We start from the raw sequence: 23,615 nt of genomic DNA on the forward strand, positions 1-23,615 counted from the left end.
CGTGCAAGTCGTACCATTTGAAAATTGCACCATTATGTAATCGTAACCCGTGATCTGATGTAACGTCTATTACATTTTCTTATGTATAATGAAATCTATTTGTATTTGCAGCAGGCGTGTATAATAAATAATATAAATCATTTTTTATACTAATGTTTCTCAATTGTCAACTTAAATATCAACGTTTACATGCACGGATTTGTACGCAATTCTGTGAGTAATGCCAATTTGTGTGATGGGTTAGTCCAATATCGTGTACGAAATTCACTCTTTTTTGTCGTAACCATTTTTGTTTATAAATGGTAAGTCCTAATTCGTATCCTTATCAGCTTCTTGTCACATCAAAGTCCCATGTCAGTTTTCAAACGATAAAGTAACTTATATTCACTAGAAAGCCCAATTAGTATTCAACCAAAGTAGCCCATATTTACTAAGCCCATTAAAAAGAATGGAAACCCAAAAACTAATTGTAAAGCGGATCCGGATCCGGATCCGGATCTTAATCCAACTAAAACGGAGCGAATCAAAATACAGCATATCGTTTCCATGCTCATCCCTTGTCAATGTCGATGCTTCACTAGTAGACAAACGGCGGAGCACGACTCTCTCACCGGCGAAGAACAAACTTTTACCGGCGACGGGAGCGTTTCTGCTTCTCTGTTCCTCTCATAGACGAAAAATTCTCTGGGTAATTCCTCTAACTCTAGTCCACGATCTTCGTAGCTTTCGTACATTCAACTCCGTTTGTCTCGCCGTTAAACTCGATCTCGCCGTCTATTTTTCCATCTTTCTTCGAAAACCCACTAAGCTCTCTTAAAAGCCCCCCACTGAAACAGAAGAGAATTTTCGTTAGGATCTGCCAAATTATTCTCGAAATTCGATCCTTTAAAACACTTGTCCGTCTTTCGCAAACTTTGAGGACATGCATTAGTATTCTCACTGAACCAGTCTTATCACTGATTCCATTTAAAAAACTCGATCTTTCTCCAGACAAAAGTTTCCAACTTTAGCAGTTTTGCAATGATAATTTTTGTAGGTTTACTCTAAGGAAGGACGAAGATCCCTTACTCTGACTACGAGTGTCTCTTCACCTTATTGCTGCTGCAACCATGGTACATTGCTATTAACTTACATTCTTATTCTATTGCTGCTACTCTTGACTCTCATCAAGGTGCTTTTTGTGAAATTGTTTATGCAGGCGCAAGATTCTGCTGACTGGAACAGCGATGATGATTTGGATTTGCAGATTGATAACTACCAGTCATCTCCACCGTCATCCCCACCGGCGGCAGTCCCTTCTTCCGATGAGCTGTTTGCTACGCTGGTTGACATGGGGTTCTCTCCTGAGAATATTGCTAGAGCAATCGATGAACATGGTGAGTCTTGCTTTGTGTTCGTATTTGTTGTTTGCTTAGGGTTCTTTAAATAATGTGATTGTTAAATAAACTTTTGCAGGACCAAATGCAGATACTGTGGTGATTATTGATGCTATCTCCAAATACACCGTGAGTTTCTACTGTTTGGATTCTTTCTCATGCTTCTAATTTTGATGTGTTACTGTCTTTTTTTTAGATTGTGTGTTGTTTCTCATTTCTCTTATAAATTCTTTGTGAAGGTTAACTGTGAAGCTAGTTCTTCCAAGTCCAAGACTATTGATCATTTCCTTGCTATGGGATTTGAAGAAGAGAAAGTTATCAAAGCCATTCATGAGCATGGTAATCCCTTATCTCTCTCTCTCTCTCTTTAGTTAAGAAGTAAAACGCTCTATATGATTCTTATATCGCAGGAGAAGACAATATTGAAGAGATAGCAAATGCACTCATCTCCTCGGCAGTAAGTGATGCAAATTTATCATGTCATTAAGAATGTACCTTATAGATTTGTCTCATGACATTAATAACATAACTTATGTTTTTTTTGGTGGTTTGTAGGCAGAGGAATCGCCTAAAATCAAAGAAGAAGAGGACATTGAGTGGTCTGAAAGCGATGATGAGAAGTATGCCAATTTTCTCAGCTCAGATGATGAGGTATATTTATTTCTTTGTGGTAATAACATCACACCAATCAATTGTACAATTGTCTCGCTTTGTTAGTTGCAGACTTGTAAATTGTATGCATTCTAAAAAAATTATGTTTTAAACAATGGCAGAAAGTTTCAGACTCCTCCTCTGAAAACGGCAATCAATTGCGGTCTTTAATGAACATGGGATTCTCGGAGTTGGAAGCTTCTCTTGCTATAGAGAGATGTGGTACTGGTAAGCTTTCCTTTTTCTTTGATCTATGTAAACTCCTTAGTCTTTTAGCCTTTGCTTATGTGATGCATGCATGTTTGTGCGTCTGATTTTGTTTTAGTAATCGATACTCTTGTTAGATGTTTATATACATATCTCTATCATATGTTGTCTCCTTCTCGGTACTTAAGGAGAATTATCTGATTAAAAATTTTCAGGAGAGGATGTGAGCATTGCAGATCTCGCAGACTTCATTTGTGCCGCTCAGATTGCTCGAGAGTTCGATGAGTTTCATGCTGACCCTGAAGAACAAAAGGTATGGTTAAACCTTCTAAGTCCGTTTTATAGTTTGCTGATTTTTGTGAAAATTAGTGAATTTGCGGTCTAGACTGTCTAGTTACACATTTGCGTTGCATTTTCATTAGAAATATGAAACATGGATTGTCCTGTATGCAGCCTAATGTCAAAAAGAGACGGATAGAGCCAAGAAGAGAGCCGAGGTCATCTGCTGCTGATGACGAGCCCCTTCGTCTGCCAAATCCGATGATTGGATTTGGCGTTCCAAACGAGCCAGGACTCATCACGCAGAGATCTCTTCCAGCCATGGCTCGAATGCCTCCATTTTTCTACTACGAGAACGTCGCCCTTGCTCCCAAAGGCGTGTGGGACACCATTTCTAGTCACTTGTACGACGTTCCACCGGAGTTTGTGGATTCGAAATATATTTGTGCAGCAGCGAGGAAACGAGGATACGTGCACAACCTCCCCATCAGTGGAAGGTATCAGGTCCAGCCTCCTCCGAAGTACACGATCAGCGAGGCGTTTCCGCTGACCAAGAAGTGGTGGCCAGAGTGGGACAAGAGAACAAAGCTCAACTGCATCCTGACGGTGAACGCTAGTGCTCAGCTGACGAACAGGATCCGGTTAGCACTTGAGCCTTATGGTGGAGAACCACCTGAGAGTAAGAAGAAGTATGTCATTGAGCAGTGCAAGAAGTGGAATCTGGTGTGGGTGGGAAAGAACAAAGCTGCGCCGCTTGAACCAGATGAAATGGAGACTCTTCTTGGATTTCCAAGAAACCATACACGAGGCGGTGGCATGAGTAGGACCGAGCGTCTGAAGTCACTCGGCAACTCTTTTCAGGTAGCTTTCAACCTCGCATTTGCACAGTCATAACTGTTCTTGTATTCGGCATAGAGTGTTTTGAATTCATAGAGTAGTTCTTGATCGCTCTTGTCCTTTTAATGATGCGTTTTGCCTATGGTTGAATGGTTTTGTGATTGAACTTGTTTTCATCATGCGTCTTGCATTTGCATAATCATAACTGTTTTAGTATTCGATATAGAGTGTTTTGAATACATTAGAGTAGTTCTTAATAGCTCTTGTCCTTTTCATCATGCGTTTTGCCTATGCTTTAATGGTTTGTGATTGAACTTGTTTTCATCATGCGTTTTGCCTATGGTTGAATAGTTTGTGATTGAACTTTTTTTCAGGTGGATACCGTTGCGTATCACCTCTCTGTCTTGAAACCATTGTTTCCATATGGTATCAACGTTCTGTCCCTGTTCACTGGAATTGGCGGTGGAGAAGTGGCGCTCCACCGTCTCCAGATTCCAATGAAGACCGTCGTTTCGGTGGAGATCTCAGCAGTGAACAGAAACATTCTCAAGGACTTCTGGGAGCAAACCAACCAGAAAGGAACCCTGATAGAGTTTGCAGACGTGCAAGACCTGAGTAACGAGAAGATCGTGGAGTTGATGAAGCAGTTTGGTGGGTTTGATCTAGTGATCGGAGGTAGCCCCTGCAACAACCTCGCTGGTGGTAACAGAGTGAGCAGGAGTGGTCTTGAAGGTGATCAGTCCTGTTTGTTCTATGAGTATTGTCGGATTCTCGATGTGGTGCGAGAAACAACAAAGACGATGAGAAGATCCTAGGCAGTGGGAGGTTGAGATAGTTTCTTATAACATAAGTTGTGCAGACAATCTGTGTCTTGTTTGGTTCTTACTTAGCAGACCTTGAATGTAGTGACTCTCATTTGGATTCTGCTAAGCTTTGAGGATAACTCAGCTTTAAATAATTACATAATTATATGGTTGTGTTAAATTTAGGATTTAGAAAAATAATCCAGTTACAAAATAATGATTCTTTATACTTCAACTATTTGGATTACAAAATCTACTTTGAGATTTCTCCAAAAATAATTCAAACACGTTTTTTAAAAAACTTATGAAGTAGAGTTCTGTTTCAAAATTTGCATTACAACAAGAAAAATCACAACAAGTGTTAGTACCATCATATGATAAAAACATGAAGTACTTAAGATAGGCACTGGAGTCTTGCGAACGTTAAGTAGCCGGTGTGACCTCTTGCCTCGCTACATGGCCTAGCCATAACGGTCGAAGTTGCACTAGAAGAGTTGTCCTGTGAAATGGCGTAGCCGTCGTCGTTTGAAATGTGCTTTCTCTTGCTTGGTCTCTGTCCTCCATTGTCCTCCTCATCGTGGCTCTCACCAATCATAGCACCAGTTTCCACTTTCATTTCCTTCACTTCGTATGTTCTGAGAAGCACCTCGAACGTTCTTATCTCTACAAGTACAAACCGGTATGAGATCAAAAATGAAAAAACACATCTGCTTATGACAATTAACAAGGAATGTTTTATAGGTAAAGGAGCTTATCTACAGAAGAACATAACTCTAGTCTATATGACATGTTGAGAAAATGAGGATGAACTTACCAATGAAATCTGATCTGAGGACTTCACAAGTGCGTTGTACTTGCTCAATGCAAGGCGAGAAAGAGCAGATAACTCCATCCTCCTTCAACATCTTTGCTGCGGAAGGAACCGCGAGCCAAGGCTGAGGAAGGTCTAGAAACACCGAATCAGCCAAACCAGATAGTTTCTCAGGGAAGCCTTGTCCTTGAATATCTCTAACCTCCACGGTTACTAAACTACTTATACCCGTCTTCTCAAAGTCTTCCCTGTTGCACAAAGCAAAAGTAAAAGAAACATAAAGAAGAGAGCACACAGCAAAGAGAGGCAGACACAAATTAAATAGAAGCTTCTTCTAACCTTGCACAGACAGCTCGTTGCTCGTGGAAATCAAAAGAATACACATGACCAGTGGGAGCCACAGCACGAGCAAGCGAAGTGGAAAGCGAACCACTTCCTGTCCCTGACTCGAGAACAACACACCCAGGCACCACTTCTAGATACATCACCACAAAGCTGATATCCGCAATGTAAAGGATCTGCGTCCTGTGGCTCAACACCAGCGTCCACAGCTCGGGAGTGGGAGCCAGCAGGTATACAAATTTACCCTTGTTGCTCAACACTTTCGTCCCTAACGGCTTCCCGATCCAATCAGAGTGTCTGTAAAACCCGAAACGGTTCTGAAGCACACCGTCTTTGGTTACTTTAACTGGCTTCATCACGTCGTGTCTCTCGTAAACGATGACCAAGTCTCCATCTTCGATGCATCTCTTGAAAGATAAGGCCTTCTTTGACTCAGTTGGTAGCATCTTGAGAATCAGCTGTACAGAAAAAAAACAGTTTAATGTCCCTTCAGCACCTTTTAACCCTAAGAATCGGAATAAGACGTAATCAGCAAGAAATAAAACGTCATTACACGAATCGAAAACTCTAATCTCAACAAAGAAGCATACTTTCTGATACAAGCCGGTAATAAACTGAAACCAAACACAATCACCTGACAAAGTAAGAAAAAGACACTCACAGAGAGGAAGATGAAGAAGAGGAAGAAGCTTCGAACTCGAAGTGACGACAATGGAGTTTATGTGATTTGTAAGAACAAATCTAATCCGGACAAAGAGACAAAACCTTTAGTAGGGTTTTCGCTTTCCTTTTTCAATTCGAAACCGGATAATCGCGAGACTAAACCGGAGTAAATTAAAATTAGGTACATTCGACCGTGCTTAACCGGTTTGGGTTTATAATTGAGTTGGGCCTTTTTTGTAAGTTTAAATTTAGGCCCACTGAAATCATTTTTACGGTTCTCACCGGATAAGTGTTAAGAAAATTCGATTGAACCGGACCGGACCGGGATCGCTAAAACCCTTCTTCTCGATCTCACTCTCGGCTCCAGTCACAATCACCGGTGCGTTAAACCTCCGCTCAAAGCCCTTTCTCTTCTCTGTGTATGTGTAATGTCATCGATCGTGAGCAGAGCTAGGTCATCTTCTCTTCCGAACTTCCTCGCATGGCGTGCTCTGGGCTTTCGCACCATCTGCTCCGGCGGATTGGGCATCGCGCCGTCTAGCTCGCCGCCGGCCTCCGCCGGAATCAAAATTCTGGAATCGTTCAAGGAGGAGTTCGAAGTCGGGTCTCGCGTGGTGACGCTCGAGACGGGGAAGATCGCTCGCTTCGCAAATGGCTCCGTCGTGCTGGGGATGGACGAGACCAAAGTTCTCTCCACCGTGACTTGTGCTAAGTCCAAATCTCCTGGAGATTTCTTGCCTCTCACTGTACGTTACAATCCTCTTTCACCATTTTTGAAGTTATGATTTTGAATCCTCTGAAGTAATCTGTGATCTAATCTTCCCACATGAGAAGTTTGTTATTTAATTAGCTGTTTCTGTACGTATATGATACTACTTGTTTGAAACTCTTATTGTTAGGTTGATTATCAAGAGAAGATGTTCGCTCAAGGTTTGATTCCTAATACGTATATGAGAAGAGAAGGTGCACCTAAAGAGAGGGAACTGTTATGTGGCCGCCTTATTGATAGGCCAATCAGACCATTGTTTCCTTCTGGCTTTTACCATGAGGTTCAGGTATGATGTTTCTTCAATTCGTTAGCTGATAGATCTATGTGGAAGTATCTTCATTTGTATTTTTTTTTCACGTTGCAGATAATGGCAAATGTTCTGTCATCAGATGGGAAGCAGGATCCAGATATACTTGCAGCTAATGCAGCATCGACTGCGCTGATGCTGTCGGATGTTCCATGGGGAGGACCCATTGGAGTCATCAGGTTAGGAAGGATAGGTGGGCAGATTGTTGTGAATCCAACTATGGATGAGGTAAAACAAATACATTCCCTGAATTCCTAGATTGTGGCCTCTTTCTCATTTGTTGTAGTTTGGTTTGTGTAGCTTAGCTCAAGTGATCTTCATTTGATATACGCTTGCACAAGGGATAAAACTATGATGATTGACGTTCAAGCCCGTGAAATCACTGAGAAAGATCTTGCAGCTGCTCTGAGACTTGCTCATCCAGAGGTATGTTTGAAAATTTTGTTGGATCTTCTAGTACTGTGTAATGTAGTCTTATGTTTGTGCTTGGTATTCACAGGCTGTTAAGTACATTGATCCCCAAATTAGATTGGCTGCGAAAGCTGGGAAACAAAAGAAGGAGTATAAATTGTCCATGCTTTCTGAGAAAACTTTAGAAAAAGTGACTGACTTGGCTGCAGAGCGTATTGAATCCGTCTTTACCGATCCTTCACGTGGCAAGGTGCGTGCTGGCTTTGTTTCTGCCTCCATATTTTGAGTTTCAGTTGGCCTGATGATTTTATATATGAACAGTTTGAACGTGGAGAGGCTCTAGAGAACATTGGAAAAGATGTGGAAAAAGTATTTGAAGAAGAGGGCGATCAAGAAAGCTTGAGCATACTTCCAAAGGCTGTTGATACAGTGAGAAAGAAGGTAATCTCTGAAAATTAGCATTTGTTATTGATACAAGACTATAAGCGATTGCATAAAAGGGTACAACTGACGTGTGAAATTAAATATCAGATAGTTCGTTCAAGGATGATATCAGAGGGATTTCGGGTCGACGGCAGACATCTTGATGAAGTTAGGCCCATCTATTGTGAATCGCATCACCTGCCTGCGTTGCATGGGTCAGCACTTTTCTCACGTGGAGACACTCAGGTTTGTGCTGAAACTTCAGTCGCTAAAGACACGCGTAGAGAATCTAGTTTTTCATTAAAAGAAGTTTTGGTTGCTTCAAAAGATAAAGAATTGAAGCATAGAGCTAAAATCTTTTAATATATATTTAATGAAAAATCCTTCGTAAATACGTTCTGTATGTGTTAAAGGTGCTCTGTACTATCACACTTGGAGCCCCAGGAGATGCACAAAGGTTGGATTCTCTTGTTGGCCCACCGAAGAAGAAATTTATGCTTCACTATACCTTTCCTCCGTTTTGTACAGATGAAGTTGGAAAAAAACTAGGCCTTAACCGGCGTGAAGTTGGTCATGGTATATTTTTTGCCTTTTTCTTTTTGTGTGTAATCTTCTAGGTAATTGTTACTGATATCAACTTCCTTTCTAGCTTCTAGTGGAACAATGGGTCAATATTTTTATTAAATTCTTAAGAGTTTAATTGTCGTAGAGACATATTATTGTTTTCTCTTTCATCTAAAAGATTTTCATATGCTTAAATGTGTTTACATTTTCTGTAGGAACACTTGCTGAAAAGGCATTGCTTGCAGTCATGCCCCCTGAAGAAGATTTTCCTTATACAGTTCGTATAAATTCAGAAGTTATGGCTTCAGATGGATCCACGTCTATGGCAAGCGTTTGTGGAGGTAATCATTCTCTTTCACCTACTAGTTTGTATGTTTATTGCAAAGCCATAATAAGTTCATAATGGAATGGTTTTGTCTCAGGCAGCATGGCGTTAATGGATGCCGGAATTTCTCTGCGAGCTCATGTTGCAGGAGTCTCCGTTGGTCTTGTCACTGACGTTGATCCATCAAGTGGAGAAATTAAAGACTACCGTATAGTAACCGATATATTGGTGGGTTTCTTCTTGTTTACATTTCATTTGCGCTTCTTGTGATGATATAATGTCTGTCTTCTGAACCATTGGTTTTATCAAGTTGGTGAACTGGATTATATGGAGATTACATACATTGCTTTACAGGGTTTAGAAGATCATCTCGGAGATATGGATTTCAAGATTGCCGGCACACGAACTGGTGTGACGGCAAGTCAACTGGATATCAAGCCAGCTGGAATACCATTGGACATAGTTTGTGAATCATTAGAAAATGCACGTAAAGCCCGTCTTCAGATTCTTGACCATATGGAGAGAGAAATTAATTCCCCACGAGACCAGCAATGCCGGCTAGGTTTCTTCCTCACTTGTTTTTATGTTAACCTTAGCTAATAAGACTTTCCCTGTTAAAAACTTAAGAGTTATGTCTGTTTTGCAGCAACTTTGAAGTACACCAACGATGCACTTCGTAACTTGATCGGACCTATGGGTGCCCTCAAGAGGAAGATTGAAGAGGAAACAGGTTATTCTTTTGACATCGACTTTAATTGTCATTTTAATTTCTAAAGTACTTTTAACACTATGGAATTGACGTAGTCATTTTCAAGTGAAAGAGTCTGATGCTTTAAGTAAACTACTCTTTTGAATGAAACCCATAAGCTTGTGAAGACCATCCTCTCTTTTATATAGTTTAATTTGAAGCGTTTCTTCCGAGATATAACCCTATTTATTTAGGTGCAAGGTTGTCTATTGATGATGGAACATTAACTATTGTTGCCAAGAATCAGGCTGTGATGGACAAGGCTCAAGAAAAGGTATCTTATAGTCAACTGAGCTTTTAAATGATAGGCGATAGATATCCCAGAGACTTTATTTGATTCATGTATGTCCTTAGGTTGACTACATCATTGGTCGCGAAATAGTTGTTGGTGGCGTGTACAAAGGCACAGTAACATCTATAAAAGAGTACGGAGCATTTGTTGAGTTCAATGGTGGTCAACAAGGCCTACTACATATGTCTGAGTTATCTCATGAACCAGTAAGTTTTTCTAGTTATAAACTGTGATCGCTTATCTTCCATGAAATACGGTTTTCTCTTACTTCATCTGGAAGATTGATATTGTTTGGTTTATTTGTTGCTATTCCAGGTATCCAAGGTTTCAGATGTATTACATATTGGCAAGTACATAACTATGATGTGCATAGACACCGATGTCCGTGGTAACATAAAGTTATCTCTCAAAGCACTGTTACCCAAACCAACATCTCGTCCTGAAAAACTCCCGGTGGTGAAAGAGGCAGTCTCCGTAGAAACGTCTAGTTTTGGGGAGACAGTTGCAAGCCTTCCCAGTGTCGTGGAGCCACCTCAGAAATCTAAATTAGCTGTTCCTGCAGTTGTCATCCGTACTGCTGTGGAGTGTGATGAGGCAGAGAAATCTTCTTCTGTGGACAAGAACACTAAACCTAAACGCGCAGCAACAGTGAAGCCAGACCGGAAACCCAAATCCACTGCCTCTAAACAGACCGTGAAGGAAGATGAGACACTCAACTCCACTGCTACTGAAGAAAGTCGGGATGACTGTGGTGACACACTGACGCAAGACGATAAACTCAAATGCACTTCTCTTGAAAACAATTCTAACATAGTATCATCTTCAAAAGGTAAGAAACCCTCTAGGAAGGAGAAACAATCAGATAACGAGGCTGGAGAGAGTCCATCGATTAGTGCCCGGAAACTGAAAATAGGAACAGAAATGACAGCCAAAGTCCACCAGATTCGAACGCATGGACTGGTTCTTGATCTAGGTGGTGGAATCCGCGGTATGTACAAATTCGAGGTATGTCATCTTTGATTCCTTTCTTCCACATACTTAAATGTGCTTGCATTGTATTGTTTGCTTACTACTTTTATATATGAGCGCAGGGCGATGAGGAGACAGAGTTTGAGATTGGAGACACATTGCAGGTGAAATGTACAAGTTTTAGCAGTAAAGGAATCCCTGTGATGGCTTTGGTTGATGAAGAAGATGTTTAATGGTAGACCTTTTCTCCTATCAATTATATGCGATCATTTGAGAGTTTTGTTTGAAATGTGGTATATCAAAATGGATGTAATGAAGAGATATAATATTAATAGATAGATTCATTGGCTTGCAAAAAGTAGTGTAATTAATTAGTGTAGTCTTGTAGTTTGGCCTTGGTTCGGCTTAGTTGTGAGAACTGGAGAGTAGGATCGAGGAGGAATTGAACCAGACCGGTGAATTTTGGCGTACCGTTTTGTCTCTATATTATTTTTAGCAAATATAAACAAACTAGGTGTTTTGCCCGTGATGCGGACTTAAACATTTTCATAAATTTTTGAAAAGTTTTTTTGTACATTATACTAGTTATATTGTGTTTTTCAAAAAGAATTCTTGCGATCAATTTAGTATCATCTATGCATTGTCTACTCTCGAATATATAATTATATATATTTTTGAACAATTAAATATTAAAATATATTAGTGGTATAATTTAAACTTGGGTCTCTAGTCAAAAAACAAAACTTGTTTCCAATTTATGTAAAAAATATTATTTTTTTGAATGAGCAAAGATTTAAAGATGGTTATTGTTTTAAGAACATTAATTTGTTATTTCTGAACAATTAAATATTAAAATATTTTAGTGGTATAATTTAAACTTGGGTCTTTAGTCAAAAAACAAAACTTGTTTTCAATTTATGTAAAGAATATTATTTTTTGCGAATGAGCAAAGATTTAAGGATGGTTATTGGCAAATAAATGTTTGAGAACTTTAATTTTTTTTTTTGAGATTCTACTGCTATAACATTTTAAGGGTTTTTGAAATATTACTAATTAATTGTCATTGATTCGAAGATTTTCAAATTTCATCAAAATTCTTTATTTATTTATGATAATATTTTTCATTCTATTTTAACAAAATTTAACGTTATTAAAATATATTTTATCTTTTTTATTCATAAGATACAACTTTCAAAATATTTTGGCAATTAAAATAATGGATGTAAGATTTAAAATCCACTATGTAATTTGTTATTTGAATATCACAACAAAAAATTACATAGCGGTAGAGTTTAGGTTTTTTTAACTTTAAGTTTTGAGATTATTTTTTAGTGTTTAGGGTTGGTAGAGTTTTAGTGTTAGATGGGATTTATGGTTAGGTTTAGGCAGGGTTTAGGATTAACAGGGTTTAGGGTTAGATAGAGATTTTAGGGTTAAGCAGGGTTTAGAGTTAGGAAGGGTTTAGGGTTAGAAAAGATTTAGGGTTAGGTAGGGTTTATGGTTAAAAAGGGCATAGGGTAGGTAGGGTTTAGGGTTAGTAGGATTTAGTGTTAGGTAGGGTTTAGGGTTGGTAGGGTTTAGGGCTAGGTAAAGTTTAAGGTTAGGTAGGGTTTAGGGTTAGGTAGGGTTAGGTAGGGTTTAGAGGTAAGTAGGGTTTAGGGTAGGTAGGGTTTAGAGTTAGGTAGGGTTTAGGGTTATGTTGGGTTTAGGATTAGAAGGGGTAGGGTTTAGTGTTAGCTAGGGTTTAGGGTAGGTAGGGTTTAGGGTTATGTAGGGCTTAGGGTTAGTAGGGTTTAGGGTTAGAAGGGTTTAGGGTTAGGTAGGGTTTAAGGTTAGAAAGGGTTTAGGGTAGGTAGGGTTCAGGGTTAGGTAGGGTTTAGGGTTTAGAAAGGTTTTAGGTTAGGTAGGGTTAGTAGGGTTTAGGGTTATGAAGGGTTAGGGTTAGGGTTAGGTAGGGTTTAGGGTTATGCATGGTTTAAGGTTAGTAGGGTTTAGGGTTAGTAGGGTTTAGGGTTAGAAGGGGTTAGGTAGGGTTTAGGGTTAGAAGGGGTTAGGTAGGGTTTAGGGTTAGAAGGGGTTAGGTAGGGTTTAGGGTTACATAAGGTTTAGGGTTTAAGGTAGGTAGGGTTTAGGGTTATGTAGGGCTTAGCGTTAGTAGGATTTAGGGTTAGGTAGGGTTTAGGGTTAGGTAGGGTTTAAGGTTTGGTAGGGTTTAGAATTAGGTAGGGTTTAAGGTTAGGTAGGGTTTAGGGTTACGTAGGGTTTAGGGTTAGAAAGGGTTTATGGTTAGTAGGGTTTAAGATTAGTAGGGTTTAGGGATAGTAGGGTTTAGGGCTAGAAGGGGTTTAGGGTTAGAAAGGTTTTAGGTTAGGTAACGTTAGGTAGGATTGTAGGGTTTAGGGTTATGTAGGATTAGGGTTAGGTAGGGTTTAGGGTTAGTAGGGTTTAGGGTTAGGTAGAGTTTAGGATAGGTAGGGTTTAGGGTTAGGGTTAGGTAGGGTTTAGGGTTTGGTTTTAGGTAGGATTTTAGGGTTTAGGCGTACTGTTTTGTCTCTATATTATTTTTAGCAAATATAAACAAACTAGGTGTTTTGCCCGCGATGCGGGCTTAAACATTTTCATAAATTTTTGAAAAGTTGTTTTCAATTTATGTAAAGAATATTATTTTTTGTGAATGAGCAAAGATTTAAGGATGGTTATTGGCAAATAAATGTTTGAGAACTTTAATATTTTTTTTTTGAGATTCTACTGCTATAATATTTTAAGGGTTTTTGAAATATTACTAATTAATTGTTATTGAATCGAAGATTTTCAAATTTCATCAAAATTCTTTATTTGTTTAAGATAATATTTTTCATTCTATTTTAACAAAATTTAACGTTATTAAAATATAATCTATCTTTTTTATTCATAAGATACAACTTTCAAAATATTTTGGCAATTAAAATAATAGATGTAAGATTTAAAATCCACTATGTAATTTGTTATTTGAATATCACAACAAAAAATTACATAGCGGTAGAGTTTAGATTTTTTTAACTTTAAATTTTAAGATTATTTTTTAGTGTTTAGGGTTGGTAGAGTTTTAGCGTTAGATGGGATTTATGGTTAGGTTTAGGTAGGATTAATAGGGTTTAGGGTTAGGCAAGGTTTAGGGTTAACAGGATTTAGGGTTAGGTAGGGTTTAGGGTTAGAAAGGATTTAGGGTTAGGTAGGGAGTTAAGCAGGGTTTAGGGTTAAAAAGGATTTAGGGTTAGGTAGGGTTTAGGGTTAAAAATGGTTTAGGGTTGGTAGCGTCTAGGGCTAGGTAGAGTTTAGGGTTAGGTAGGGTTTAGGGTTATGTAGGGTTTAGGGTTAGAAGGGGTTAGGTAGGGTTTAGGATTAGGTAGGGTTTAGGGTTATGTAGGGCTTAGGGTTAGTAGGGTTTAGGGTTAATAGGGTTAGAAGGGGTTTAGGGTTAGGTAGGGTTTAAGGTTAAAAAGGGTTTAGGGTAGGTAGGGTTTAGGGTTAGGTAGGGTTTAGGGTTTGGTAGGGTTTAGAATTAGGTAGGGTATAGGGTTAGGTAGGGTTTAGGGTTACGTAGGGTTTAGGGTTAGTAGGGTTTAAGGTTAGTAGGGTTTTGGGTTAGGTAGGGTTTAGGGTTAGTAGGGTTTTGGGTTAGGTAGGGTTTAGGGCTAGAAATGGTTTAGGGTTAGAAAGGTTTTAGGTTAGGTAGGGTTTAGGTTAGGTAGGGTTAGTAGGGTTTATGGTTATGTAGGGGTAGGGTTAGGTAGGGTTTAGGGTTATTAGGGTTTAGGGTTAGGTAGAGTTTAGGATAGGTAGGGTTTAGGGTAAGGGTTAGGTAGGGTTTAGGGTTAGGTTTTAGGTAGGGGTTTAGGGTTAGGAAAGGTTTAGGGTTAGGTAGGGTTTAGGGTTAGTTAGGGTTTAGGGTTAAATAGGGTTTAGGGTTAGGTAGGGTTTACGTTTAGGGTTAGGTAGGTTTAGGGTTTAGGTAGTATGAAGGGTTTAGGGATTAGGGTTAGGTTTATGTAGGGTTTAGGGTTAGATAGGGTTAAGGTCTAGGTTTAGATAGGGTGTAGGGTTAGGTAGGATTTAGTGTTTAGGTAGTATGAAAGGTTTAGCGTTGGGTTTAAGGTTTGGTTTAAAATAATGTTTAGGATTATAGGGTTTGGGGTTTTTTTGTTTTTTTGTTTATACATTTAGTATTGAGTTTTTTCGATAAAATTTTATAGTAATATTATTGAGTCATAATTTTTCAAATGTTAAAAATTTTAACGTGATTTTTAATGTCCTTAAAACAAAGTATGTATTTTTTATTAAGTTTTTTGTGACAATAAGTTGAATATATCATAGACCACAAATCATAAATATTCTTAGTCTTATAAATTTTGTTCTTCAAGTTATTGTTACTTTTATTTCTTTTTATACATTTCTCTTAATATTTATGTATGCATCCATAATATTTTTTAAAAAGGATTTTTCATTAACTAATGTATTTATTGTAGTTTTAAATATATTGTAGTTTTCGTGCACTTGATTAAATTTTTTTGGCGTTGGTGGTATTTGAATTGTTTGAGAATTTGAATGGATATTTACTTTTATAAAGTTCTTGGTGTATGTTTAAAAATAAAATTTTATAAAGGCTTTTAAATTATATGAATATAATATTCAACACACTACTATTAACTGTTTATATACTTAAAATTCTGAAGTAAGTAATTGCAAATTTGCTAAACTCATAGATTCGTTGCTACTTTATAAATTATCACAGGATGATGTACATATGGTAAAAATGGCTTTGATGATAATATAACGTCTATATCGTAATGTGTGTTTTTTTTGTTTTATCTACTATGTATTAACAAATAATTAACACATTCAATAATATTAAAGAGTAAAAAGTCCTCTCAATTGTTCATAGTATAAGTCCAAAGTTAAACTCAAGTCTAGCCAAAGAAATAAAACCCAGAGACACGTGTCGGTCTCTCAGAGAGTGACTTTCCACGTAAATAGCTTAGGAAATAGGCAAACATATTTTTATATATATAGATTCATTACTAAAATAAAACTTAAAATAACTCAATATTATATTTTTAATTATATAATTAAAAAATTATTTGATTAATATTTAATTATATAATTTATGTTTTTAACGTTTTACTAAAATACTTTTTCATATAACAATACAATATATATATAGAAATTATCTTTTTAAATTATATTTTTATATTTTGGATAATTCAATATTCTATTTTTAATTATATAATTAATAATTTTATTTAATTAATATTTAGTTATAGAATTTATGTTTTTAACTTTTTACTTAAAGACTTTTTCAGATAACAATATAATATATACAAAAGTTATCTCTTTTTTAAATTATATTTTCAGATTTTGGATAATTCTTACTATTCTTAATAATAATCAATTATCTAATCAAAATCAATTAAAATTTCGTTTTTATTTTTTAATTTATTTATACATTTTATTCATTAAAGATATAAACGATATTAACCAATCTAACTTTCAACGTGAGAGTTTTATTGCAAAAATTTACTTCGCAAATAATAGTATAAATAAAAAGGATGTTTATCAAGGATTTTCATATAGTATTTAGGAGGGTGATGTGCTACAAAGAGAAAAAATTAGGAGGGTGACGCTCTTCCCTTGTAATGATGGAATATCAATCAATGACTAGGATGTGTAGCAATGTTTATTTGAATCTTAACATATCCAAAACTTTCCTCCTTTATCTATGTTTATATTTGTTATGAAAAAGTTATACTTGTATGTTGTAGTCAGATTTTTTTCAGAAAAACGTGGTGGTATAATTATGCAACTTTTTAAGTTTATGGAGTATATGTTATAACCGAATAATATATTTGATAAGAATAAAAATGACAGGTAACAACTGGACCGGGCCTGAATAATTCGGTTAAAGAGTAGGCTTCACGATACCAGACAAAGGCCCACCTCACCAGCTCTACACTCATTCACTCACTCACTGACCTCACATGCTTTCTCTTCTCTTCAAGTCTCCTCCTCCATCTTCTTCCACGTGATTTTTGAGTCTTCCCGATCACAATCTCCTCGCTCTTTCTCTCCCTTTCCTTCGACGCCTTCCTCCCCTTTTGAGTTCGCTTCAACCAACCGGTACGTCTCACTGATCTCACTGCCAAGTCTCGAAGAATATTCTTCCATGTTCGATCTGATTCCGCTCCAGAGATCGAGAATTTGAATTGAATCGAAATAGCTTAAAGTTTAGCCAGATACGATTGAGCAATAGAGAGAGAGATTTGACGCTGCGTATACCGTTTCGGTTGACTATGTAAATGGCGGGAAAATCGACTTAGATCACGATGATGAAGAAGAAGGCGTCGCAGCAGAAGCTGAGGTCCAGATGGAAGAGGAACCTATTCGCCACGTTGATCTTCGCTTTCTGCTTGGGGAGCTTCGTCTACTTCCAAGCTCGTTACATCGGAATCACCGCGTCGCTCAAGCCTCGTCTCGATCAGAAACCTCAGATCGCATTCCTCTTCATCGCGAGGAATCGTCTCCCTCTCGAGTTCGTCTGGGATGCCTTCTTTCTGGTATACACTAATTGGATTCATAAAAACTATAGTTTCGATTCGGCTAACCCGGACTTGTGGTCTGGTGGTGATTAACTTGAGAGTAAAAGCCCGCCCGGAGAATTAAAAACGTTGAAAAAAAATAATATTTCTGCTATTTAAGGATTCATTCTTAAGTAAGCATGGAGGTGAGTGACCTTGATTATATGTTTGTTTTGCAGGGTGAGGATGGCAAGTTCTCTATATATGTACACTCTAGACCTGGATTCGTCCTCAGCGAGGCTACTACTCAATCCAAGTACTTCTTGAATCGCCAAGTTAATGATAGTATACAGGTTCGTTGCTATCAGAATGTTTCGGATCATTTTGGCTTTTTTCTTTGCTAGCGTTTGGTTGATTTACTTGGTTATTACTTATTATAGGTGGAGTGGGGAGAGGCAACCATGATTGAAGCAGAACGTGTATTGCTCAGACATGCACTTAGAGATCCGTTTAATCACCGCTTTGTTTTTCTTTCTGATAGGTGAGAGATTGATTCTGTATGATACTTGTGGTTGATGACTTGCTTGGCTAAATTTTAGTTGTTTTTGGTTTCTTCTCAGCTGCATACCTCTGTACAGTTTCAGCTACACGTATAACTACATCATGTCGACAGAAACTAGTTTCGTTGATAGGTCAGTGCTCACTATCTTATAGAGTTGATATATACATAGCTTCACAGCTTAGACACTGACAAGGAAGAAATGGTTATGTTGGAAGTTTTCACCAAATTAGATTCTCTGATTGCAGCTTTGCGGATACAAAAGATAAGCGTTATAATCCTAGAATGAATCCCGTAATTCATGTTGATAACTGGAGAAAAGGATCACAGGTGAAGTTTAAATATTTACGATTATAATATGGATTCTCATTCATGTGCAGTTTCGCTGACGTCCTCTTTGCTCTGTTTTCCTTATGCTGTTCTTGTAGTGGGTCGTTCTGAATAGAAAACACGCAGAGATTGTGGTGAACGATACCATCGTCTTGCCTATGTTTCAGCAGCATTGCAGGGTAAGTTTTTAAAACCTTCACTTCATAAGCAAATTTTGAGATAGTATGATACTGTAAAGATGGATATTTCATTAATTTCCAAATATGGTTTGGCTGGCAAGACCATCGTAGAACAACCAAATTTAAAATTGGTTGTGAGCGTGAGATTTGCTTTGTTAGTGGACTGGTCACCGGCTTTTCGCTTATAAACTTTGTTTTTGCGTATGATCTTGCAGCGGAAATCACTTCCAGAGTTTTGGCGAGATCGTCCTGTAGTAAGTTCCTCTACTCTGGTCACATCCTCGCATGATTAAGCACCACACATTATCAATTTATCTTCCCATGTTTATTCAAATCATGCACTAATTAGTCTGTTAGTTTCAGGATATTTAGTGTGGCACGAAAGTAGAGTTTGATATTTGACCAGGCCAATGTGTGTTGTACTAATGTAGTCTTGTTGTTTAGCCAGCTGAAGGTTGGAAGGAACACAACTGTATACCTGATGAGCACTACGTTCAGACACTGCTAGCTGTAAGATCAATGTCTTGATCCAAACATATTCATAGTCTTTTGAAGCTAATGGTACTAATGAAATTTGGTAATGCTTCTTAAATCCAGCAAAAGGGTGTCGATAGCGAACTCACAAGACGGTCATTAACACACTCAGCTTGGGACCTTACTTCAACTAAAAGTAATGAACGTCGTGGATGGCATCCTATGACTTACAAGTTTTCCGATGCTACTCCTCACCTCATACAGTCTATTAAGGTACGCATCTTAATCACTTATTGGATAATTGGACCAATTATTATTCGGAATTCAGTTTTTGGGTATAGTTCCGTTTGGATAATTCAGAATATCGGGGAAGTCCAACTTGAACCGAAATTAATTCGGTTCATTTAGGGTGGTTACTCGGTACGGTTGCGGTTTAGCAAGAATTTACCGAACTGAAAGGCAAACTAATGGATGTTATGAAACATATTAGGACTGTTGTTTAGTTTGGTAAATTGGTAGACATCACATCTAAGGACTGTCGTTTGGTTTGGTTATGGTATCACATCTTAGGAGCTAGGACTGTTGTTTGGTCTGGTTATGATATCACATCACAGACTAATTAGTAGTTATTTGGTTTATTTTCTGTAATTCCGGTTTATTAAGCTGTCCATAATATACATCACATATTAGAACTGTTGAGCAACATTCTATTTGGCATAAGTAAGAATTTCTTCCCATCACAACATGTACCTTCGTTTTCTCTGGCTTTAAACTCTTTTACAAGCTTAAAACAGGAAAATAAACTCTAACAAAACATATTGGACTCATAGGGAATCGACAATATCAACTATGAGACGGAATACAGGCGAGAATGGTGTACTAGTAAAGGGAAACCGGCACCGTGTTTCCTCTTTGCACGGAAGTTCACTCGTCCCGCCGCTCTCCGCCTCCTCCGTGAGGTTAGCTTTCTTTAACATTTATCCCTGAAGCTAAGAAATAACATCACAAACATTTTGATGGAACTCATTGTGGGTTTCTTTCTTCATCTGTGTCTTCGGCAGTCTATCTTGTTGAAGGACAAAGAGCAAGACAGTTAAAGTAGTAGATCCTTAACCATTCAAAATCATATATCATACATAGGTACGTAAGATTACAAAGAGTTATTATATTTGTACTTGTAATTTGCACTACAAAGATGTAATCTACATAGAAACTTACCATTTGGTGAATTAATGAAGCGACCGAGCGTTTGATAAAGATGGAGGGTAGAGAAGGAGCTCAGCAGGGGTGACCTGAGAACACATGAAAAGACAGATGTGTTATAATGATGTGGCGTCATTACAGCCGTTGATTGCACATGTGTTCTCATATCGACCCTGTCGAGATCCTCTACCTTGAAGATATTCCCTCTCTTCACTTTAGCAATAATTGATATTATTACAATTTGAGATTTGGTTCCTATGGGAACTATAAATACACACATTACGAAAGGATTGGGTAGTACACACAATAATATACCACAGAAAATTGTAGTACAAGGGCCAAGTTTATGTTGCAGTCAGTTGAGTCTTGTATAGTACAAGTGAAACAAGAGACTTTGTGTACTACAAAAATTGATAAAAGCAAAAATAATTGATAAAAGAAATGTCGACATTGTACTTCTCAGCTTGTAGCCTAGTACAAAGGAAAGTTTTGTACTATATGAATTCTATCGTCCCTACTCCGTGAATTCTAAATTTAGATCTAAGTGACATCACAACTACAAAAAGGGGAAATCGAAAAATAGTAAAAACAGCACACACATGTATTATTCAATTTGATTTAATGACATGCGTTGAGACTGCAATATCGACAGAGAAATGAGAGAAGCAATTTTTTTATGCATAGCGTTTTTAGTCCCACATCGTAAATGTACAGAGCAGGACACTGAGAGCTAGACATATATAATATCGAGAGAGCCTTTAAGGAGAGCTCACGGAGCCGTGCGATAAGCACATAGTGAACTTTCGCCTTTTACTAAAGAATACCGTGGGCTTGTCGTACCAAGCGGCATACACCTATTTTTGGAGAGTTGTCTGTCTCATATGAGATCAACTCTAACAATCCATAAGCTTCAAACTTTTGTTCCTAAATCGAAATTTGTATGGCTTAGAGGGCTAGAAAACATTATCATGGACAACGTCTGAATTTACTTAAAGCCTAACGTATACTAAGCTGAGTTATTAGCTAACTAGTCCCACATCGAAAGAATACAGCAACACAAAGCCTGCGGCTGTATGAAGCAAAACTTTTTTGGACTCTAGGCTAAAGATCAATTCTGTGTAGTTAGTATCAGTGGCGCATTGCATTCACATAATATTAATCAATTTTATTTTAGGGGTTAGCCATCGAAATTTCTTTGCTAATTATGCATTGTGCTCACGTTCGTCTCCCACAATCGCAAGGACTTTGTGCAACCCATTAATCGCAGTTTTAAAACGATTTCTAATTAGCAATGATGAAGTTTGATCCTATTTGGTTTAACAATTCCACTCTATCGTGTCAATTGTCACTGAAGTAAATATTGTGTGCAATAGTTTTCATCTTGCCAAATCCCATTGGGGTTTACTAACTTAGTGGGCCGTGATATGTTCTCTCATTCGCTAGTTTCTTTCTGTTTACCACTTTTCTATACTTGTTTTGATGTTTAGAGACCGGGTTACCGAGGAGACTATATGAGATAATAATCTATAGTATTTAACTAATTTATTTGATTGTTTACTAAATGAGATAAATAGTAGTATTGTTTTTATTTTATTTAAATCAAAGTTTTGTCTAATCATCAGTCGTTTAATCATTTGACAAGTTTAGTCATGTGGCATTGAGTCGCAATTTTCGTCTTAGCCATGACTAATCAAATTATAACATTTTATTAATAGTATGATATGTCAACCTACCAACATATATTAGTATCCAAAACACATAATATAATGTCTTTCGAAAGCATAATCTCCATTGTTATGCGCATCTCGGGGAGTAGATTAGCTTGAAAATAAGAAGAAAACAACAAGTGTAAACGCCAAACAACATATAACTCTCTCTAATAAGAATAAACAATGTTTTATGTAAAATAAACTAAATATCCTTATATAATTTTTCATTTCCTTAAATTTTACTCCTCACTAAAAATATTAGAATAACTAGATAAATTAAATATCACTGATTTAATTTTAACTTTATAACTTTTGACTAAGTGATGAATTTACTTAATTGGTTTACTTTATATATTTCTCAAAAAGAGTTGTTTGAATGTATTGTCATCATCCACTAAACACATAATTAATTTGGAAGAAAATACATAAATGCATAGTTTATCCTAGGAAAATACATACTTTAAAGCATTTTACAAGGTAAATTTATGAAATCTCCCAATTTTAGTGAATTTAGTGAAAACCACTATATTGATAAATATGATAAATTTATTATATATATGCATTTTTACTTATTTTTGCTTAATTTTTACTTATTTTTGCTTAATTTTTACTTATTTTGTCGATTTGTTTTCATTATTTTTGTTTCAATTATATCACTAGTAATAATTATTGATAGAATAGCAAATTGATAACTTCATTCAGACAAGATAAAGAAACCGGAAATCCTAAGGTACATCTTATTTAATATGTTTAATGATATTCACAACATTGTGTTCGTGCTCAAAAAGCCATTACAACTTCACTAGCAACCAAAATACAGAGGCAACAAACATGAGAGATCCCTGAACTTGGTAATGTCATTGTTACTTATAGCCCAAGAAAATGATAGGCTTTCTTCCATATCGATCCGACATTATTCCCCAGAAAATTGATGTCAGTGCTCGTCCAAACATACAAGTTATAATCTTACCTATAAAGCCAGCATAATATCCAATGTCTTTCTCTGTCTTGGCAACACCGAAGTCTTCAATCTGTGAAAACAGAAACATGTAAGAGACTAAGAAGTTATGTACAATGAATGTGCATTAATCAGACAGTAAAAAATGATCCGAAGGAGAGATGGACAGGGTTCAAGTATTTAGACAGATAATGTGATAAAACTTTACATGTACTAAAAATCCTCCTAGAGCTGGGCCAATGATTAGGCCAATTCCCAAGCTGTGTTGACCGCTGACATTGTCATTGCTTGGTACTCTTCACGGAAGATCTCCGTAGCATATGCCTGCAAAAAATTACACTAGTGATATTAGAAAAGACAATGTATGAAGAACAAATATATATATATATATATATATATATACTAGGCTAAGAGTTAATAGTGTCAACCTTCACGGTTCCAAGAAGGCAGTTAAAGCTGCCAAGCATAAACCTAGTCGCAATGGCCATCCATATGTTGGTGCCCATGCCAAACAGAGCGTTGAACACAGCACTGCAATAACCTCTCTAGTGTTGATCATGTTGTTTCGTAAGAGTTAGAGAGTTATTAATTAGTTAAAACAAAACTGGAAAAGATGAAGAATCATACCACGGCTCTGTTTTGCAGAATCACCATGCCGGTTATGGCAGAGACCTACACGCAGAAATCAAATGTGTCAAAGCAATGTATTAACATGTGCAATGAAGAAGGAAAGAAAATGACTTACACTGAATACATTTACTAGGATATAAGCAAAGCTCAATAGTATGCTTCGACTGACACCTGAGAGATGAGCTATAAAGGGATAGCTCAACTGAACAGGTATCATCAGTTCCCCAGCTAAATGGTTGAGCTGC

The 23,615-nt window shown here is 37.2% G+C and overlaps 4 protein-coding genes, 1 long non-coding RNA gene and 1 other non-coding gene across 10 annotated transcripts; 4 read left to right on the forward strand and 2 right to left on the reverse strand.

Annotated features, from left to right (window-relative positions):
• Window positions 1-475: 475 nt before the first annotated feature.
• LOC106372103 (DNA (cytosine-5)-methyltransferase DRM2-like) lies at window positions 476-4,319 on the forward strand. Of its 2 annotated transcripts, none has more exons than XM_048742314.1 (11): window positions 476-688; window positions 1,037-1,112; window positions 1,199-1,376; window positions 1,456-1,505; window positions 1,616-1,715; window positions 1,787-1,833; window positions 1,932-2,027; window positions 2,150-2,249; window positions 2,450-2,547; window positions 2,688-3,374; window positions 3,725-4,319. In XM_048742314.1, the coding sequence occupies exons 2-11, from the start codon at window positions 1,110-1,112 to the stop codon at window positions 4,163-4,165; spliced, it is 1,800 nt and encodes a 599-aa protein (XP_048598271.1). In that variant the 5' UTR covers window positions 476-688; window positions 1,037-1,109; the 3' UTR covers window positions 4,166-4,319. The 2 variants fall into 2 exon arrangements, with proteins under 2 accessions (XP_048598271.1, XP_013667686.1); XM_013812232.3 differs by having other exon boundaries at window positions 477-688; window positions 2,150-2,255.
• Window positions 4,320-4,351: 32 nt separating this feature from the next.
• On the reverse strand, window positions 4,352-6,119 carry LOC106372104 (tRNA (adenine(58)-N(1))-methyltransferase catalytic subunit TRMT61A-like). Of its 2 annotated transcripts, none has more exons than XM_013812234.3 (4): window positions 5,968-6,119; window positions 5,304-5,764; window positions 4,968-5,212; window positions 4,352-4,816 (listed from the first exon to the last, which is right to left on the reverse strand). In XM_013812234.3, the coding sequence occupies exons 2-4, from the start codon at window positions 5,750-5,752 to the stop codon at window positions 4,548-4,550; spliced, it is 963 nt and encodes a 320-aa protein (XP_013667688.1). In that variant the 5' UTR covers window positions 5,753-5,764; window positions 5,968-6,119; the 3' UTR covers window positions 4,352-4,547. The 2 variants fall into 2 exon arrangements, with proteins under 2 accessions (XP_013667688.1, XP_013667690.1); XM_013812236.3 differs by lacking the exon at window positions 5,968-6,119 and adding an exon at window positions 5,941-5,959.
• Window positions 6,120-6,325: 206 nt separating this feature from the next.
• Window positions 6,326-11,156, forward strand: LOC106372102 (polyribonucleotide nucleotidyltransferase 2, mitochondrial-like). 2 transcript variants are annotated; one of them, XM_022693529.2, is made up of 16 exons: window positions 6,326-6,715; window positions 6,869-7,018; window positions 7,103-7,273; window positions 7,346-7,471; window positions 7,545-7,706; window positions 7,778-7,897; window positions 7,988-8,125; window positions 8,293-8,455; window positions 8,659-8,784; window positions 8,866-8,996; window positions 9,123-9,330; window positions 9,415-9,498; window positions 9,711-9,790; window positions 9,871-10,014; window positions 10,124-10,813; window positions 10,900-11,156. In XM_022693529.2, the coding sequence occupies exons 1-16, from the start codon at window positions 6,398-6,400 to the stop codon at window positions 11,008-11,010; spliced, it is 2,922 nt and encodes a 973-aa protein (XP_022549250.1). In that variant the 5' UTR covers window positions 6,326-6,397; the 3' UTR covers window positions 11,011-11,156. The 2 variants fall into 2 exon arrangements, with proteins under 2 accessions (XP_022549250.1, XP_013667684.1); XM_013812230.3 differs by having other exon boundaries at window positions 6,327-6,715; window positions 6,869-7,024.
• A 5,618-nt stretch (window positions 11,157-16,774) lies between these two features.
• On the forward strand, window positions 16,775-20,294 carry LOC106372101 (glycosyltransferase BC10). Of its 2 annotated transcripts, XM_022693530.2 has the most exons (12): window positions 16,775-17,367; window positions 17,568-17,681; window positions 17,769-17,869; window positions 17,949-18,020; window positions 18,136-18,217; window positions 18,316-18,396; window positions 18,612-18,650; window positions 18,841-18,906; window positions 18,994-19,143; window positions 19,701-19,829; window positions 19,932-20,010; window positions 20,109-20,294. In XM_022693530.2, the coding sequence occupies exons 1-11, from the start codon at window positions 17,137-17,139 to the stop codon at window positions 19,965-19,967; spliced, it is 1,101 nt and encodes a 366-aa protein (XP_022549251.1). In that variant the 5' UTR covers window positions 16,775-17,136; the 3' UTR covers window positions 19,968-20,010; window positions 20,109-20,294. The 2 variants fall into 2 exon arrangements, with proteins under 2 accessions (XP_022549251.1, XP_013667683.1); XM_013812229.3 differs by having other exon boundaries at window positions 16,776-17,367; window positions 19,932-20,127.
• LOC111201470 lies at window positions 19,555-22,626 on the reverse strand. The gene is made up of 2 exons (XR_007316988.1): window positions 20,264-22,626; window positions 19,555-20,162 (listed from the first exon to the last, which is right to left on the reverse strand). It is a non-coding gene; the product is annotated as an uncharacterized LOC111201470 (long non-coding RNA).
• Window positions 20,849-20,961, forward strand: LOC125579614. Its single transcript, XR_007317673.1, has one exon. It is a non-coding gene; the product is annotated as a U5 spliceosomal RNA (small nuclear RNA).
• Window positions 22,627-23,615: the final 989 nt, after the last annotated feature.

The sequence above is a fragment of the Brassica napus genome, chromosome A10, assembly GCF_020379485.1.
Source record: "Brassica napus cultivar Da-Ae chromosome A10, Da-Ae, whole genome shotgun sequence".
NCBI classification, from domain to species: domain Eukaryota; kingdom Viridiplantae; phylum Streptophyta; class Magnoliopsida; order Brassicales; family Brassicaceae; genus Brassica; species Brassica napus.